Genomic DNA, 19,628 nt, shown 5'->3' on the forward strand with positions numbered 1-19,628 from the left:
AGCTTTATCTCCAGGTAGAGGTTCATCTGGCAAAGTACCTTCCTTAGGAAGGATCAGAGCTTTCTGTACAGCCAGCTAAGGGAGCCTTAGCAAGGGTAAATGTCTCTGGATGTGGTCGGGCTATGCCTGGGCACTGCGATGGAAGTCTTGATTTAGGCAAACCTGTAAAGTGCTACAAATCCTAAATGGATCAGTTGCCAGGGATTCTGCACAGAAACAATGCTGGTATAGCACCAAGGAGCTCACAAACTGTGGATTTGGGGTAGAAGGAGTGGTGCCTTGTTTGGTTTTCTTTTTGTCACGTTCCCAAAAGAGCAGAGAGCCCAAGCATGGTGGGAAGCATGCACACAGCGTACTGACAAGATCCCTGTGTTCTGTACATGGCACTAGCTAACACATTCCTCCTGTTAGACCATTGCCACAGCAGGTCCAGATGTCAGGAACTCCAGCTGATACCACTGAAGAATGATGATTTATGGCCACTGGAGATTTGTCTGCCTTTGTTCAAGGAGCGCAAGAAAAGGACTTGGAGGTTGTGCTTGGGATGGTCAGCTGTCTAGGTCAGAAGAGGTAAAAGCTGCTGTTTTCAAAAATTGGCCTTCTTTCCAGCTATCTTGTGGTTTGTCTCCTCTGTCAGAGAATATGGGCTGCTTTGTTTTCTTCCAGGATGCTGAACATACCCCAACTCATGCTGCTGGCTCGAAGTGTCTTTAAGAAAAAGTGGTTTGAATTAACCACCCTAAAATACAGAACACCCTGTCCCTGAGGACACTTTGCAGTGTGTGACTGTTAAGTGTTTAGTTATTAAAAGGAGGGCTATACCCAAAGTTAATTAATTCTTACATTAGACCCTGAAAAGATCAACTCTACACCCAGCTATAGTCACAGGAATGCCAGGCAAACAGTGGAGTTTAAAGTGCATGGAAGCAGGAGAACTGAATGGCAAAGACAAGCCTTTGGTATCCACGTAGTGTTTTCTTACCAGCAGATCTCAAAGCGCATTCCAAAGCCTGGTAAGAGCAAGGATATGTGGGGTTAGATGAGCCCTGGAGTGAATGCCTTATTTTCAGTTACACATTCCAGGTCTTGGCTCAAATATTTTTGTGTTGGGTTTCTTTCAGAAAAGTGCAGAAAGACCTTGGAGCCAGAAATACTGTATAAAACACACAGGATAATTAGCAACCTCCTGGAAACATGTGAAACTTTAATAAAACTTAAACTCCAGTTCCTTCCCACAAGTGGAGTCCAGCAGTACTGTAGGCAATATGCACAATTAAGCTATTTTTATGCCTCTTCATCTAAAAATGTGAGTGTTAAAACATATGTAGGTAAAGCAGATGGAAACCTTGGACTTGCCTGTGTGCCATGCTCATTTGAACTCGCTGCATTAGCCTGGATTGCTGATGAGCAGTGTGTGCTCCAGCAAAGGTTTTGCAAAGGGAAATGTCTTCACCTACAAACCTAGCTTCTTAAAAAGCCCTATGACTTTGCAGCTCCAGAAGATACTGAGTTTCCCTGCCAACCACAAAGGGGAGTAAATGACCGGGAGGGCTCAAGTAATTAAACAAAGTGCCTGGATCAACTTTTCCATGGGGATTCTGTAGCTACTGGTCTGATGGCTTAATAATGTGCTTCTGAAATGGCTGCTTTCCTCTGCTGTTTCTCTCTGGGGCCAGATTTCCAGCAAGACTCCTTAGCTGCCCTTGCAGAACTGGCAGGACAATGCTCACTGGACTCATGCTGCATGTGAAGGAGCCAACAGTAACTTTTCCATAGGAAAACTTGCAGATAGGGCAGAGCTAGACTATGCTCCTCCAGCAGCAAACTTTGAGGAAGAGAATGACTCAGAAAGCCCTAGATAACTTCTTTGTTCCCCACTCCTCCCTGCCACTCCCTGTCCCTCTGTCCTTGTCCCTTGTATCTTTGGAAGCTGGTGTGGCAGTGCATGTGTGGAGTGACCACTTTGCACCACCAGTGCAGCAAAAAAAATGTGATCCTTCCATTAGGAGACCACCAGAACTTGTCCTTATGGCCTGCATTACTCTGGATCACTCAGATACATGAGCCACCTGCTAATACCAGGCTGTGCTGTCCATTTTCACCTGGATCTGGTCTATAGTTAGAGCCTGATGAAGAGTGGGTCTTCCTTCTTTTGTTCCTCATAGGTCCATTAAATCAGAAGCTATGTGTGGAAAGATGTGGTCTGGTTTTACTTTGTATGAGCTGCTTCGCAAAACATGAGGGTCAGATCACTTTGAGTGTTCAGATGTTCTTGCTGGGGAAATGGCAACTTCTGGTCCTCAGAAAGGAAAGCTGGAAGTTGTATTAGGGTGGAAATGAGCAATTCAGCAGTTACATTGGGAAACAACCATTGATGCAGGTGATCTCAGACCTTTTAAAGTACTGTGAGAAGCACTGGAGGATGATCTTTTCCACTGTTATGGAAAGAAAATCCCTATAATGGAATGGAACAGTTAGAGATGAGAATGATCCTGCAATAATGTTGTTTTTTCCTCCATATTCCATAACCACTGTGATTTCAGCCTAAGAGTCCATACACTGAGAGGATGCTATTGACTTGAGAATGGACATGTTATATAACATCTATTATACATTCAGTGTGTTTATATAAATGCATATCTCTTATGTAACTGTGTCACCAGGAAAACAGTGAGGCTGGACAAGTTGGTTCCTCCTGCCATTGCTGCTCTGCTTTCCTTGTTGATTCTTAAGCGCTGTCACAAGACACTGCAGGTTGTGCTGCTGATGTGTGTGCCCAAGTGAATCTCCTCTTTTCAGCAGCTCCATTCGCTTTGGGTTTTGCTGCGTTTTTTCTCAACTGTTGTTTCTTATTTTAAATGTAATATTTGGCAGAAAGCCTGTGGTGTTGCTTTCACAAACACAGGAGTAATCTGGTTAGTAAATTCTGTGGACTGACAGTTGACTAGCACAGCGTTCAGTTGCTGTGCTTTTCAACTTGAAATAGCATCCAGGGCAGGCTCCTCAAGTGCTGTAAAAGACCTGGTAAAGAAATGCCAACTGTCAGCTTGATTTTTGGTCTGCTCTGCTCTGACATAAACCTTTCTGACAGCTCAGACCAGTGTCCTTCATATTCCAAATTAATCCAAAATTTCTCATGGTAATGTAAGGGAAAGAAATTACTTTCGAGTGCATGTTTCCTGCTTTGAACATCCTTGACTAACCCTGCAGACACCAGAGAATTACCACCTACTCAGACATGCCTGTCTGCTCCTGATGCAACTCCTGAGCTTATTTGCATTCCAATGGTTTTGCCATCCAAGATCTTTGTATCCAAGTCTCCATGTTGTCTGTACAAAATGGGAAAAACTTTTTTATTTTTCAGGGAGCTTTAGTTTTTCTAGACTGAGAGCAAAGGAGCAGTGCCAAGAGGCTGAATCAACTCAATAGACAATTGTGTTGTAAGGACTCTTCTGCCCAACTTCCCACAGCAGTATCTTGTTGAACAGCAGAGTAGCCCAAAGCTTCTGGTTTACTTCTCAATAGTTCAAGGAAGGATCTGATCTATCGCATGGGTATCTCTTTGTAAGGTTAGAAGGAATAATGGACCATCCTTTCTCTCCCAATTGTACAGCAGGCTGAGTTCCAGCAGAAACACCCTCAGAGGTGGGCAAGAGGTGCAGGGGGGCTGATATAAATCATTCTCTATCTCTGTCTTTGTGGATGAGATTATCTCACAGTGGAGGAAGGAAGGTGATGGACAAGTTCACAGGGTGGAACATCAGTCTCCAGCTTTTGCTTTTCTCACATCCCACCTGACCTCTCTGGGAAGTTCTCTTTTCTGTGCCATGCCTTGTCTGGGTTCTTCTTACATAGTCATCTCAATTTTCTTTTTTTGTATCCGTTCCTTCTTTGTCACTCTTACCTCAGCAGGTGGCTCAAACTTGCTTTTCCAGACAAGGAACTGAATCAAACATTCAGGTCAACTGAATTAAAAGACTAGGGATGTCATTGCATCTAAAAATAATCTCAGTACCTGATAGGTGACATATTTGACCCTGGACTTAGTCAGCAGCCTGGATTTATTTCCAATTAGAGTCTGACTCTAGATAGAAGAAGGGGTATTGCTTCATGAAATAATTCAATTCAAACCTCTGAAGAAATCCTGTCCCCCCAGAAAATGAAACTTCTAATCTTGGTGTGGAGGGGAGAGAGTATAGTACAGTTCTTGCCTTACATTGACTCACTAAATTTTGGCTTCTGTTATTCTTGACAGTGGTCAGTGCTGATTGTCTGTGGGTTTCCAGTGTTCTTTCTGAGTCTTTAAAAATAGACATTTCACTCAGGAGGCTTTCTTCAAGAAATAAGAAACTCCCTCTTTCTCTCCATTTGGAAGGACCTCAGGGCACCCACAAAGCTTTCAGCCCTCATATTTCAGGCACAGATAAGTCTCTCACTGCCCCAAAGGCTCCAAAGAAGTTCTCCTCACAACAGGGACATAAACGTATTTGGCAACTCTTTAGGAAACATATCATGGATTTGGGCAAATCATATTCTTATTGTCAGTTTGGGTAGCAGCAGCATCCAAGTGCTGTGAGAGTTTTGGGAGAGTTTTTCTCCAGGTTTTATACTGGATTATGTTATCTATTAAAAGCAGCTATTTTTATGCTGAACTGCTGCAACGACCTGTATTTCACAACTTGCATGTATACACTGAAAAAAGCATTATCTTGCACTCAAAAGGTGTTTCAGTGAAAGCTCCATGAAATTCTGTGCAAAATCCCATTACCTTCTTGCTTGGGTTTTCATTTTGTTTCAGTCTGGGGAGGTGTTTATTTCTTGGTAGCTCCAGGTGCCAACTTTGGTGTTTGCAATAGAGATGTGACTTCTGTCAGAGCATCACACACCTCCTAATAGTCGGCTAAAGTTACTCCATAGATAATATGAAGAACAGAGTAGGAAAATAATGAAATTATTCTCTGAGTCACTGGTGAACCAAGGACAGAAGCCAAATACCCTAACTTTCCTGTGCTCTGCCCCGCCACTAGAAAGAACTAATTTCTCTTATGACTCCTATGAGATCTTCTGGAGAAGCTTTGCATTCTCTTTGTTTGAGCAATTAAGGTAGAAGGGGGAGCTGTTAAACTGATATCCATCTGAAATATTTAATTTATTTAGTAGCCATTAGAAGTGACTTACAGATGCCCTTATCTGTGACTTGAAATAAGCAGAGGAAAATAGATTGTGTACCTTTCCTTGTGGCTTAGAGAGATGAGGGGGTTTTATTCTCAAGGAGTAAAGGGGAGGGATTCTATTTTATTATTTGTTCATTACAAACTCTAGAAGAACCCAGAGTCTTGAGCAGTAGCCCTGTCTTTCTCCTTTTTTTTTTTTTTTTTTTTTTTTTTCCCTCCAGGAAATCTCTCTTGAGGAGCACAGGAAACAGAAAAACCCAACTTTAAGCAGGTTGTAGTTAAAAGGCTTCTTCAATCTGTAACCAAAGCAAGCCCAGATTTGCTGGATGCTAATTTACTGACGAGAGTTTCCAACTAAAATTTGTTTCCATTTTAATCAAAGAAGTTCCATTTTCTTGATGGTTTCTATGTCACAAATCCTTGCATTCCTTCAGGAAACTCATGGTAGGTGAGAACTCATTTCAAATGTAAAAATACCAAGAAAGAGGAGAGTGAGGAGAACTATAAATAACCAGAGATGTCAGAGTCTCAGTCATTTTTTCCTCTGCAAGTCAGCTTTAGCAGTTAAGGTCAAGATAACATTTCCATGTCAATGGTCAGTTACATCAAAATTCTAAAACAGGAAAATTGAATGGAATTTTTGAATTTTTTTTCTTGTATTGTGCCCGGATTTGACCAATTTATAGTTTCTTTGGTCCGTCAGCTCTGAGTTCCAATGTTATTTTGGTTAAGCTTCTTGCCAGAGTGGCAAACTTGGATTGGGACATTTGGTTTATTAAAGGCTATGAAATTAAATTCCCCACCAAAAGAATAGGAAAAAAGGCCCACTTCTTGCTGATAGTCACTTCTCTGTTTCCTTTGATGTGGTTCAGTTTGACTTGAAGTTCAGCCTAACAATTTGCTACACAATTTTGTTTTGTTTTCACAAAGTTCTAATCAGCTTAAACTGCAAGCGATTTGAAATGCCTCTCTAACAGCTTCCTTGGTATTGCTAATTAAGCTTGAAATCTCTGTGTTGTCCACAATTGTATCTAAACAAGGAGGAGAGTGTATCTGCTCGATGTTTGCCACATCTCCCAGCTGCGTGTAATTCTGCTGCCTGTGCAGAAAGTAATCACAACAGGACAGAACCTTTATTTAGGCAAAACTCCCAGGGTGGCATGCAAGGTCAGGCACATCATGTTTTGAGAACACATAGGGCAAGCAGGGCTACATCAACAGCACTGAAGTGGTTGGGAATAATGAGCAGTTTTCCCCCAGAGCACTTTATTCCACAGAGCCCTGAGTAATGTATGGTCTGTAGGTGCTCTCACCTGATCTGTGGGTGTTAAAAATAGATAAAAGCACAGGCTATCAAAACCTGCCATGTATTCCCCCAGTCCCTCAGAAGCAAAGCTAATAGAATATCATAGTTTTTAAAGCTACCAAGGTTCACTTCAATGGAAGAAGACTCCTAACAAATGCTCAAACACATCTTTCTGCGTTGGGCAAAGCCATGGGCTGGTCTTTCCCTGGGTAGGGCCCACAGTGTGTGAAGCAATACTAATCTGCTGAGGCATGGCTGCTGTTGCGCGACGCAGCCCAGGGATTTCCACAGCAGCTCTGTGCCAGTTTGCCTCAGCTGCAGGAGCCTTGAACAAACTATTTACCTCTGACATTCTGGGAGGGATTTTGAGGGATTTCCTTCAAATTAGAAATCTTTGAAAATCAGCATCAACGCCAGGCGTTGTATTATGCAACCTCTTGGAATGAAGGTCTGGTCGTGCATTAGGATCTCCTTGGACTGAAGGAGTCAGAGATGGAAACTGTCTTATCAGATCATCCCTCCCTGCCAAGGCAGGCTTGTCTCCTGTGCTCTGCTACTGCTGCTGTACTTTACAGATGTTTTTCTCCAGTGCTCCAAAAGCCCAGCTGTCCCAGCTTCCTGGTTGGATGTTTTCTGGGCCAGTTGCAGTCCTGATGGGGAGTGACTGATTTCACATGGTTATACTGGTTCATACCTGGGGTGTGGTGTGGTGGCAGTGCTAACAACAAGAGTGAGCTCTGCTGCACAGTGTGCTGCTTCAGTTCTCTGGGGAGCGTGCAGCTCCCCTTTCCTGGTGGCAATAGACAAGATGTGAGGAGTTTTGGAAATGCAGCTTCACTAGAAAATTACCGAAGGGACTGGAGCTGATTACTAAGATATTTAACAATGTTCTTTTAGATAGCAGTTGCTAAGGATGCTTTTAATTGTTTGGCTTACTGTAGTATTCCATGCAACTATAATTATTGTTGCTGAAAAAATTTCATATGCATAGACTTTTTTATTCTCCATGCTATTTTAAAGTCAACTGTAAGTTAGAAGCATATCCCTAGTATTAAACTACTTTACTCTTGCAAATGGCTGTAGCCACATTGGAGTCTGAATAACAGCTCAGGTGCTGTTCTCTGGTACTGCACCACTCAAAGCTGACTTTTGAGATGTGTGTGAGTCATTACAGATAAAAAAGAATTTAATTTTTTCTGTAAATAATATCTTGTTTCCATTAAGTAGCCATTTGGGCACACAGACTACTTCACAAGTATTTATCAAACCTAACAATATCCAGTTTCTCACTGGGATGTGTAACTTCTACAGCCGTTTTATTTACAGGCCAGCTGAGGTACAGAGCATGGGAATGCTTTGCCTATGGTAGCTACTTGGTTTAAAAGCCAGAAGTCCAGGTATTTTATCTTCCAGCCTACCAGTTTAGAGGACAATTCCCTCATTTCTTACTTTCATAGGCTCTGCCATTTTAAAGGGACAAAGATATCCATTGTCAGAGGAATGTACAGAAGATGAGTAGCTTTGAGTGCCAGAAATTAGTTAAGTGATTTCCAACACGGGGCTTCTTGTGGATTTGTAGCTGGAAGGAGTCAATGTGGCTGTCGTTGGACATTGAGCATAATGCAGAGCAGATTGCTTACCCTGACATTCCTTCACTCTCAGCTTGGTGGAGCTAGAAAGTGATGCAGGCCTTATCTAAGCTGGCGCTGAGCATCAGAGAAGTCACCCAGCCCCTGCCTTTGCTGCTCCAAAACATCAGTTACATTCAGCATTAAAAATACAATTCTTTCTGCAGGTAGTATGGCCACCTTGTGTGCCTGCCAGGCCCAGCAGCCTTCTCGAAGTTTGCACTCCAGCCTTTGGTGTGCTCAGACAATGGCAAAAGCCGTCCCTCAGCCTTCACTTGATAAGAAAAATGGAGCTGCTTTCTCCTCTCGCTGTAGAGCGTATTTTGACATCTGCTAATCATTTGAGAAGCATTTCTCAAGCACTGTTCCATTTTCTCATGGCTTTTCTGTTATTGCACATTTGTGGACTCAGTTGCATGCCATTGTTATCTTTGCTACTAACATAAGCCATGGAATACATCTAGCTTTTCTCTAATAGTTACAGGGCATGGGGAAGGGACTCCTTCATCCTGTATGCTGAGAGGACTCACTGCCAGATTCACCTCCAGCTGCTCTGAGTCCAAAACTACAAAGCTGAATTCAGTTTTCCTGACAAGAAAAGCAAATTCCAGCAGAGGAGAAGCATGCCAGCCGTGGTATTGCTACTGTGCTGGGAAAGCCACTACAAACTGAGCCGAATGGAAGGACGATTTGGAAGCCACTGAATGCAGTAACCCCAGGCAGAGTCTGCACTCTGCAAGGGGTGGCTGAGAGCACAGCTCAGACCCATTACCAGCATGCTGGTAACATTGCAGGGCTGCCCATGTAATCTATTCCTGTATCTTCTGTTCCATCTCCCAGCAAATCCAGCTATACTATGTAAAGAACAGCCTCCCTGCTCACCACTGGGTCTGAATTAGGCTGTCAGGGGTCACATCTCTTGCCCCAACACAGATGCAGCTATGGCAGCATGGCCTGAAGGTCAAAACACCAGCCAAGGTGCTTCTGCTGTGCTTTCCCACGCTGAAAGTACCCCTCAGAGCAGCAAGAAGGGGAGTGTCACCCTGCTAATAATGTGACCAGCTGGTCAGGTGAAGTGAGAAGGATTAACTCATGCCCAAGTTCTCTGCTCAGATATGCAGGAAGGAATTTCATGCTGGCTGTTAGTGACTTAAATGTTACATTCGCCAAGACATAACCCATCTGTGGAGATAGCAGCTGGGGAGCCTTGGGTGGAAATAAGGTCTTGGTTTTCTTTTTCTAGAAATAATGCCAAAAAAGTGTTTGAAAGTGTTGAAATTACATCTTGACACTTAACCCCTCCACCACTGTCTGCTTTATATTTAATTTATAATACAACTATATATTTTCAGACCCAAAACCTAAATGAAACCATTTGCTGTTATTTTGAAGTGCAGTTTTTCAATTGACCTGATCTAATTTGAGGTTTATAAATTCACCAGGCTTCTTGAGATTAAAGTGTTCTGTCTTCACTTAAGTATGGAAACATTTTCAAGCCTTAAAAAATATCCCACAAAGGGGAAAATGTCTGCTGCTCTGCTCTCCTTGCTGTCTGAGGAAATGAAGGACAGAGTCACAAGATTTAAAGCATGTCACTTACCACACTTTACTAAGTTACAGTTCAACTATAGTATTTGACCATGTGCCTGTTTTTAGCACAACAGTCACATTTCATTCGTGCAGCTTAAAACCATCTCCTCTGCTCAGTCACTTCGAAAAATGTGTTTCTTCTGCAGTGCTTACAGAAAGTGAGTTTGTGTCCCTGTGCATGAGTTGCCAATGTAATTTATTCCAGCAACTTCCCTCCCCTCTCTCAGCAAAATAAGCAATACCATGCTCGTGTCCCTGTGCGTGAGCTCTCCTCAGTCTGTTATTCAGAGTGCAGGAGACGTTATTTATGTTCATTAGAGCTTGGGATGAATTGCCAGTGCAGAAAAAGCAATGACTAATCTGTGTGGCTTTTCTTCTGCACTCATTGCTGGGTCATTGTGGGAGAGTCCTTGTGCTGGCATAATACTGTGAGTTACTGCTGTCCCCCAGGTTTGGTTAGGAGGGGTTATAATCTGCAGCGTTAGGGCAGTGGGATGAGCTGCAGCCCATGGGCTGTCACTACACCTCTGCTCCCCAAAGCCTCTGCCACCTTGCCATCTGGGATGTGAAATTTTCGGGAGAGGACTCAAACACTCCCCAGCTCCTGTCTTCCATGGGAAATCTTTCCCAGCAGTTGGAGGTTTTACTCTGTGTACCATGTTTAAACCTAAAATCTGCAGAGCAACTCCCTTTGGCTTTCTGTGGTTTCTGAAGGGACAAGTATTGCTCTAGGGCGGTCAACTCCAACCACCACTTGCTAGATGCTTGCTCCCAAGCAGCTTGTTCCCACTTCGCTTCTGATTGTGCTATACATGTTTAAGTCTCATAATTTTAACTTGCAAGATGATTCATAATGTCTTGGTCATTATAGTTACTTCTTTGTATTTTAGTGTATCTTTGCTTGGGTTTTGTTTTTTTTTTTTGGTATTTAGGGTACATTATTTTCCCCATGTGAGATTCTTTCTTCTTTGCCGTGGATATTCTGCCCTCAAGAGACATGGACCCAGACTCAGCCTTAAACACTGTGCCAACCTTCCATTTAGAAATGGATGACTCCTTCGCTCTGCTTTTCCAATCCCAAAAAAATTAGTTGGATTTGGAAACACAAGGGCACTCCCTGCCTCTTAGCCAAAAATATGGGAAAAGAATGGTAAACTTTACCCTCAGCCCACACTAGATTTGTGGTCTATATTCTTATGACATGAATGTGACCACAACCCCTAAGTCTGATGTTTCCTAGCTGTTTCTCATCTTTCTTCTTTGTGCCTTGCCTTAGCTCTCAGTGTAGCTCATCAGATGCATTCAGCTCTACCTGTTGATTACAGAGCAGGCTTGCAACAACAGCTGGAGAGAAAAGGAAAATAGTCTTGTTAGGCATTTTTCTTCAACTTGTTTGGCTTTTTGAAGGTCTGAAAGTTCCAGGAGGTGCTAGGAGAGTTAGACTAACTGTGAAAAAAGCAAAATCAAGAAGCCAAGCTTACAATCCTACAGGGATGCTGTTCCCATAATGTGTAGAAATACCTTTGTGCAGGTTGTTAGCTGCTGGGGCAGCACTTAGGCATGTGGGATAACCTGATTAGAGAATCAAAGAAAACCCTGGTAGCTTCACAGGCCAAATCCTGCCTTACAGCAACCTGATGTCAAATGGGTGTGATTCAAGGAAGCTTTCCCTTTGGCATCATCTGGTAACACCTTGAAGAGAAGGGTCTGAGCCAGCCAGGGTTCTAGCAAGAGGAGAAGCTTAAGCAAATACACTTCCAGACAGGGAGTGAGCTGGAGTCTGAAACTAATGACTTTGTTTTTCCTTACTGGTTTGGACTTGGAAGGATGAAAAGAATAAATTTCTCAGGTCTGATTTTCAGCTTGTATAGAAGGTTTAATCAGAAGTTGGTTAATTTAAAATGCTTGTCTTATTTAGCTGTGAGAACTGTGACTGAGCTGAGATTTGGGAGCAGAAGATGTGTGTTTTCAGAAGGTATGATGCAGCAGGGTAATTGCCTGCTGTCCTGGTCACTGCAAACTTTCCACCAAAATCAGTGTTAACATGGGATGTCAGACAGGACAGTTGTACTGGTCCCTTGTGGGCTTAAACCCTGTGTGCCCGAAATGCATGAGCAGGAGTTGCATCATATCTGTGGGGAGAGCAGCTCCAGGCTGTGCTGTTTGGTGCTAGACCCCTCTGCAGCGTGGATTGCTGCTGCAGGTGTCTGCTCTGGTCACAATCCTGGGTGGGCTGCAGTAGCAGACCAGGGGAGCTGCTGAACTGGTCAGTCCCCAGCGTGGAAGTAAGCCACAGAATTCCCGGTCATGTTGTGGGGGATCAGCGTTTATCAGAATTCAAAAATCAATCAGGAAAGTTTATGGGAGAAACATCCACTTGAGGCAAAGTGTGGGGAAGCCAAGCTCTGACTCAGGAAGTCCCTAAACCAGTAATCAGTGGAGACTGGAAGCAAATCCCAAGGAATCTCTGTGTTTTGCTTACCCTGTTCTCATACTTTGGCCTCTGTTGTTGGCAACTGTTGGGAATGAGGCAAGCAGTGACTTGGTGAGGTAAATGCTCCATACCCATGTGTGTGCAGAAAGTTTCATGGCAAATGCCTTAGGAATGGCACAATCTTCCATCAGTATCCGCAGGTATCCTGCCTTCCCTCCTTGGCAGAAAAGCACAGAGAACCGCATGGATGCGGACCGAGATGATGTGATCTGCTTATGCAAAGCAAAATGGTAAATCTGCCAGGTTATTTCTCCATGGAGAAAATTATTGACCTTGCTTTTCTGGCATAGCAGCCACTGTTATAATGATGAGGATGGTGACAGCAAGCAGACAGAAAGGCCAGCAGTCATTCTTTCCTGCCCATTATTACAAGGTATAAAGCAAAATCCAGCCTGAATTCGATGCTACTCTGGCTGTGCTTTCCTTATAAATGCTGAGGCAGTTCTCATATGGGTTGAAATTTCATGTCGACCTTTCCAAAAACAATCCTTCTGATCCTCTGATAGGAACTCAGGTATTGCTGTGTTTGTACCTTCCAGTGACGTGCAGCCCAGAGATAATGTCTGAGAGCAGATGTGTGAGTGTAGAACCTTCTGAGCTCCTGGGTGATTCATCACCTTACAATACATTTTGGTTGCACATGTAAAGACTGGATCTTGCCCCTGAGAATTCTGGCTCAAAGAAGCAATAACAATACAGTCAGTCAAAGCACTACGTTCCCTGGGAATCTTGTTGCATGAGGAAGCAGAACTTTAGCCTTCCTTTGTTTGTCAAGATCTGCCTTTCAGCAGCTTTCTATATTTCTGTCTTGTTAGAATTTTCCTTTTTTTCCACCACCTCCCTATTTCTGTCTAAGTAATAATCAATAGTGTAATGATAGATTTTTCTACTTCACTCAAGGTGCATCTGCTGGTTGATAACGTTATTTGATGACTTCAGGTGCATCAAGCAAGAATAGTAGGTGAAGTCTGCTTTTCTAAAGTCCAGTGAAATTACCCAAATCGTTGACACAAATTTATTGTTCGTATCTATGTGGTTTGCATCCTCCATTCATGGCATGTGTCTGTTAAAGTGCTTGCTTTGAAATGGTTAGTTACCCAGCTGGTGTCAAAAGGGCTGGTGTGGCTCACAGACAACCATCTGAAACAAAATTATCTTGGTGTTTCTATATTTAACTGCAAGGGTGAGTGAGGGTTGAAATGAGATGAATCATTCAATGGACCCCACTTGAAAAGTGGGAATTTTTTTGGCTCCAGCACTTTAGGAGCAGGGTAGTATGTAGAACCTGTGCAGCAAGGATCATGGCCTTAGAGCTGGCATTTCACAGTTATTATCTCAAGCATCGTGGGCCAGAGATAAATGAAGCATTTAAGTCATCCTGAACTCCTGTCCTTGCAGATGATTTCCTTGCAGCTACTGCTTTGTTCTCTCCCCAAATTTAACAGTATTCTCTGTGGTGCGAGAGGAAGATAAAGACTTTCATACAAGGCAGATAAAGATATTTTTATGGGATCTGCATTGACAAAATAATTAGAGCGTCTCTGTGTAGCCCAAGGAGTTTGCACTTCAGTTTAGCACTTCCCTCTGTGGAACTTGTCTCTGATGAACTCCATGGCAAAAGCTCGCTCAGACTGGGCAGTCCAGAGGCAAAAGCCCAGGAGTGTTGGCTGCACAACTCCTTCCTTCACGTGCTCCTGGCTACAGAAACTGCTTTGTCTCAGATAACCCACCTGATGAGCCATCTCCGATCACTTGTCAGAGCTGCTGAGAGAAGGCTCTGGTTTGTGTTCTCACACTGTTCTAAAAGCTCGACCCAAGCCCTGTGCTGTTATCATACTCTCTGATAACTGTTGACTGTACTGCACTTTATCTAGAAGAAATGAAAAGAAGGTACCTAAAGCTTCCAGACCAGCAGCAGCCTCCAACCCAGGTGACCTTCATAAGTGTCCTGCTGAGATGGGGCTCACTTCTGTTGTGTATGTTTTCTTTGCAGAATACACTGGAGCAATGCAGTGTCTGTGCAAAGCCCATCATGGAAAGGATCCTCCGAGCCACTGGGAAGGCCTACCATCCCCACTGCTTCACCTGTGTGATGTGCCACCGCAGCCTGGATGGGATCCCCTTCACTGTGGATGCTGGTGGCAACATCCACTGCATCGAGGATTTCCATAAGTAAGGCCTAAGCTGCTGTCAGTGCTTTGCTTGTTGTCTTTGTTCTCTGCCCCTAAAAATTCCCCTTCTTCAGACTGAGCTTTCAGGAAGTCCTGAACCCTATACCACTTCCTCCCAAGGCTCTTAAACAGTAGGGAGAGCTTTGCTCTAAGCAGGCACGCCATGGCATACAAGGTTAATTGCCGTGGGGACGATTCTGCTTGATCTCTGTTTTGCTTAGAGATGAATTGAGGGATGACCTCTGTGTCCCTCTGTTTTAAGTGCTCTGTCTTCCCCTTGCTTTTTACTGTGGATGTGCATGTTTCTCTTCACTGCCTCTACCTGCACTTTCACATCACCACCTCCGTGCTTCTTCCACTGAGCAATTAAGAGAGGTCCTGTCCTCCTGCACTCTGCAGGTGTTTGCTTACCTCCTAGAGGGATCTCAGTGGCCACAGGCTGCTCAGAGCTCCTTTTGTTTCTACTTGCTAATTAGCTTTCTAAAGCTACTAAAAATACAGCCCTGGTAATAATTTATAGTGAAACTGCTATTTAAGGTAAGTTGAAAGGTATAGCTGCAAGTAATTTCTGTCACTGACACACTACCACCCCCATCATCACAACTAATCTAGGGAAGACAGGTAGATATAATCAGAGCACAAATGTTTGCCCTGTATGGAAAAGACAGATACATTACACCCCTCAATTAAAAGATGAAATCAATACTGACAAATGTGAGTTTACATCTCAACCATTTACCTCTTAATTTCTAAGGGGGTAGACTTAATTAGAGCCTCCTGACATCAGTGTGTGGGTCTGAAAGCTCAAAGAAGCTGGCTGACTTGACAGAAAGGGAAGCAGCCACAATTAACTGGCATGTTAGAATCCAACACAAGGATGTTCCCTGTAGCTCAGCTAGGCTGGGTTAATTGGCAGCTGCTGTGTTGCTTTGCCTTTCTGTGCCACCAGTTGTGTGTAAGGTATAATGTGGTCCCTAGCACAGGCCCGCAGGTGTTTTATGTACCACCCAGGAACCTGAAGGATTTCTCTCACACCCCCTCAACAATTTGGAAAGTGCCCCTTCCCAACACCCCTCAGGCCAAGGGCTCACATGCTTTCAGGGAAAAGGGAGCTGATGCCCCACATTGAAAGCCTTTTGGCAGTGACTGCATATGGACCTCGGGGCTCTGAGAGTGGAAAGTGGGAGGCTGTCAATGCAAGGAAGGGCATAAAAATTGTTGAGTGAAGGACTAAAGGGAAGGTGATGGTAATAGCACAAGACCCAGTGTGACACTCAGAATGTCTTTGGCCAACCACACATTTTGCAGTACTTTGGCCAGCCCAGTTTTAATTGATTAGGGATGACATGTCCTCCTGATCTGGAGGCTGAGTGTTCTACATCCTCTTGATAACCAAACTGCAGCTGATGCTCACGCTGTCACTCAGCTACCCCGAGATCCACATCCCCTGAAATCTGCAGAAATGATCTCAGGATCCTGGGAGATAATATTTGTCTCATAATGAATTACTCACAGTAGCCTGGACAAAGAAATGTTGAAGTATTTTTTAAGTACCACATTTGAGCTAAATGGCACAAGGAAGGGCCTGCATGAAGCAGCACATAATTAATTGCCATCACAGCTCTGGTCATTTCGTGATCCATTTAAGTTATTTTTCAGAGCACTCGTTATAGCCACTGTTTAATTCATTCTTTCATTAGATCACAGCTACATAGGCATCTTTCATCTGCTGCCAGTGAAATTAATATTTTTCTTTATTCCTAGTACAGATAGATTTTTTTTTCCTTTTCTAAGATAGTTAATTCTGAGGTGGTTCATGTGACAGGCTGGGTGGCAGAGTCAATCCTTACTAGGCGTTTCAGAAGAGAAAGGGCCTTTGATCTCCTTGTGTTCTGATGTTTGCCATAAGTTTTGCCCTCTGTCACTCCCCAGCCCCTGACCCTGGCTCTCATTACATGGCAGTAGATTCTGTGGGTGTAGGTTTCCTTTTCTGCGGGCAGAATTTGCAGCCAGGAAACTGGTACCAGTAGGTTCTGAATGAAAACAGCAGATAATGATTCACCACAGGCTAAATGTTCCCAAGCCTAGGAACAGAGATGGCCACTTCTCCTGGGACCTGAGAGGAGCAAAACCAGAAAGAACACATGGGTGAATTATCCAGAAGGGCATATGATGAGCAGCAGAAGGGAAAAAGAAAGGGCTGTGCTCCTCTTGATCCCTGAGCTGACCCTGATTCAAGGCAGTCTCTTCATGCAGTGAGTTATTGTCACTATACAATTGGAAGTCAGGCTGACTGGAAGAGAGAACACTGGGGTCTCTGCACCCAGACCTGTTCCCTTTTAAGCCTGGACAACACCCTGTTGGATAACAGGGTGTTGGATAACAGAGTTGGTTTTAGCTAGAAAATGCAGCAAGTAAGAATTGCCCTGATGCTTCTTGTCTGACAATGAGCCCAGCCAGAAATGTGCTTCTGTGTGCATAAGTGGGTAAGATGGTGATGCCTTGAGAGGCTACCTAGAACAGAGGCTAGGCAGTGTTAAAGGAATAAAGTAGATATTTATTAAAAGTTGGAAGTTTAAAGTGGATGGCATTTGATTTTTGTTTTCAAGAGATACTCTTTAAGCAGATCCTGGTCATCTTTCTAACCTTGGGATTTGCATGGATTATCTTAGAGGCTGAGGGTTATGGCAGTGCATGGGGGCCACGATCAAGGGTCATTCAACAGGCACTTTATTTGTTAATTAGGGCAGGCAAAATGCTTTGCTGCCTGTCAGAAGTTCTATAAGTCCTCTCCTAATAAATATTCTTTAGTATCCTGCATGGCTGAAATTGTCTTGTTAGACTAAAGTGCTCCTGCCTGGTTTTTTTCCAAGGAAGGTGCTGTGCAGAGCTCCAGTCTGTGTTGTGTGTGCACATACATGTGTGTGTGTGTGTTGGTACAAATGTGCACATCTCTGACTGGCTGGTCCAGTTAAAAACTTTTGCTCCAAGTTTGAGGATGAGTGTGCCTGTCTCTTGCTCCCTCAGGAAGTTTGCCCCGAGGTGTTCTGTGTGCAAGGAGCCCATCATGCCAGCCCCAGGACAAGAGGAGACCGTGCGCATTGTTGCCCTGGATCGTGACTTCCATGTCCAGTGCTACCGCTGCGAGGTTGGTATTCCAGTCAGGGCAGGGGCACACAGCAAGGCTTGGCTTAACTTCCTCCCCACCTCACGTTGCTCACACGACAGGCATACCCTATTGTAACCCTGGCTCTACAATCAAATTACTTCATTGACTTCAGCAAGCAAGGAATTTTTCCTCATTTATATCCGCGCAAATGAGAGGAAAATCAGGTCCCTTGTTTGTAACAGGTTCATTAGAAGAGCAAAAGAATGTGACTCAGGCAATTAGAGCTTAATACTTGAGAACTTCATAAATTATAGCCTGGACACAAATGTAGCTCATCTTTATGTTCTTAAAATGAAAGCTAATGCATGTTAAGATTTGAGCAAGATGGTACAGGAAACTCAGCATATGGCTCTGGGTTGAAGAATTTTAATGGACACATAAACATGATCATTCTTGTTTTGTGCAATGCTTTTTATGCTACTTTCCCTGTTCAGTTTCATTACACACTTCATGTAATTTTGATGGTAAGAATCTGAAGACAGAGAATAAAAATCACCTTAAAGCAATTAGCATGTGGGAACAGCTGTGTTAGGGAACCTTCAAGAATTCTTGAGTGCTAGTGTTACTTGTTGGATAATACATCAGCCAGATGGCAGGGTAAGAAAATGAGACCAAATATATTTCTTATTGCACTTGCAGGTTTTAATAACCTTAATCAGAAAGAAGGATGGACTAAGGTTTAAAGGTCTAGGCCGAAACTTGGGGCATCTGGTTCGATTCTCAATCTGACCTTGGCTTTCACAGTATATATTGGCCCATTACTTAGGCCCATTATTTTTTAAAATGCCGGGGCATTCTTACACTAAATTTTATAGAACCTAATTCATCATACAGCGTGTCCCCATGCTGGCTGCTGAGATACCCAGGCTTTCACACACATGGATCCTTCAGCAGTCCTGGGCCCAGTGATTACTCGATCACTGTAATTCCCAATTTTCCTAGCAGCTATACTCAGCCTGAAAGCTTATAGGCTGAGGTCTCTGGAGCAGGTTTGGGGACCTTGTAGTGGGGTTTCCATGTTCCTGTCTGACATCCTCCTTTTTGCCACAACTTTTTTGGACAGTTGTAATACAAACAAAGGTGACAATTCTGGTAAGGGGAGACAGGCAGGGATTTTGCTTAGCTGCCACCCCTGGAATGGAGGCTGTAACTTTGTGGCATTAACTCTTCCAAAGGAGATTCCCTATAGTCAGATACTGGTACTAAACTTTCTCCCAGTGATGCTTCTTTTTTTTATCCTTTTTTTGAATTAATAAATATGTGCTTCAGTTTGATGTTTCTCCAATGCTAAAGGCCTTTGCTTCCTCAGAAATGTGAAGGGAATAATCTCCTTTTATTTTCAATTGGATTAAATTCAGCAGAGAGCTTGAGAACCCATCTTCTCTGCAGCATTGTCTCTTATCAGAAAATGGCTTAATCGTAAAATACATCACATACCTCAGCTTCATGCTTTGAGCTGACTCAGGCTGGATCCTGTTACAAGGTGGAGAGTGAGGAGACAGTTTCTTTGACTAATAGATTCTTTGCTTAATCTTGCTCTTTCTTATTTACTTTGCTCTTCCTGTTCACTTACTTCCTAGGACTGTGGTGGCCTCCTGTCTGAAGGGGACAATCAGGGCTGTTACCCTCTGGACGGGCACATCCTCTGCAAGACCTGCAACTCTGCTCGGATCCAGGCTCTGACTGCCAAGGCCAGCACTGATCTCTGAGAATCAACTGTGACCCACCCCAGGATGCCCAGTGGGGGATATTGCACAAGCTTTGCATGATTTCTTTTCCAGCCTAGGGTCTGAGTCTGGTATTGGAGGGAAAAAAAAAAAAAAAAAAAAAAAAAAGAAAAAAAAAAAAAAAAAAGTAAAACTGGAAGGCCGTGGAACAAGAGGGCAGTTTGAGAGGCCATGTTCAGACTGCCCATGACAGGCACCTAATTTAGACACAACTGTTCAGGAGGGCAGTGAGTGAGTCAGAGCACCTGCTGTATCTGCAGCTGATGCAGTTAAGGGTCACAGCACCTAAATTATCTGCCTGTAGAAGGAGGTCTGAACATGGTCCTTAATATGCTTCTGTGTTTGATTCCTGTTTCTTAAGAAGCACAT

At 43.6% G+C, this 19,628-nt stretch overlaps 1 protein-coding gene across 5 annotated transcripts in view; it reads left to right on the forward strand.

The window, feature by feature from the left end:
- The window catches only part of LPP (LIM domain containing preferred translocation partner in lipoma), a 318,669-nt gene extending 299,333 nt beyond the window's left edge, over positions 1-19,336 (forward strand). For all 5 annotated transcript variants that reach the window (XM_066325946.1, XM_066325945.1, XM_066325948.1 and 2 more), the window contains 3 exons: positions 14,186-14,364; positions 17,391-17,511; positions 19,113-19,336. In XM_066325946.1, the coding sequence (XP_066182043.1) occupies positions 14,186-14,364; positions 17,391-17,511; positions 19,113-19,241 (429 nt within the window). In that variant the 3' untranslated portion in view covers positions 19,242-19,336. The remainder of the gene's footprint in view (positions 1-14,185; positions 14,365-17,390; positions 17,512-19,112) is intronic.
- The last annotated feature ends 292 nt before the right edge of the window (positions 19,337-19,628 follow it).

Source organism: Sylvia atricapilla, chromosome 10, assembly GCF_009819655.1.
Source record: "Sylvia atricapilla isolate bSylAtr1 chromosome 10, bSylAtr1.pri, whole genome shotgun sequence".
NCBI lineage: Eukaryota > Metazoa > Chordata > Aves > Passeriformes > Sylviidae > Sylvia > Sylvia atricapilla.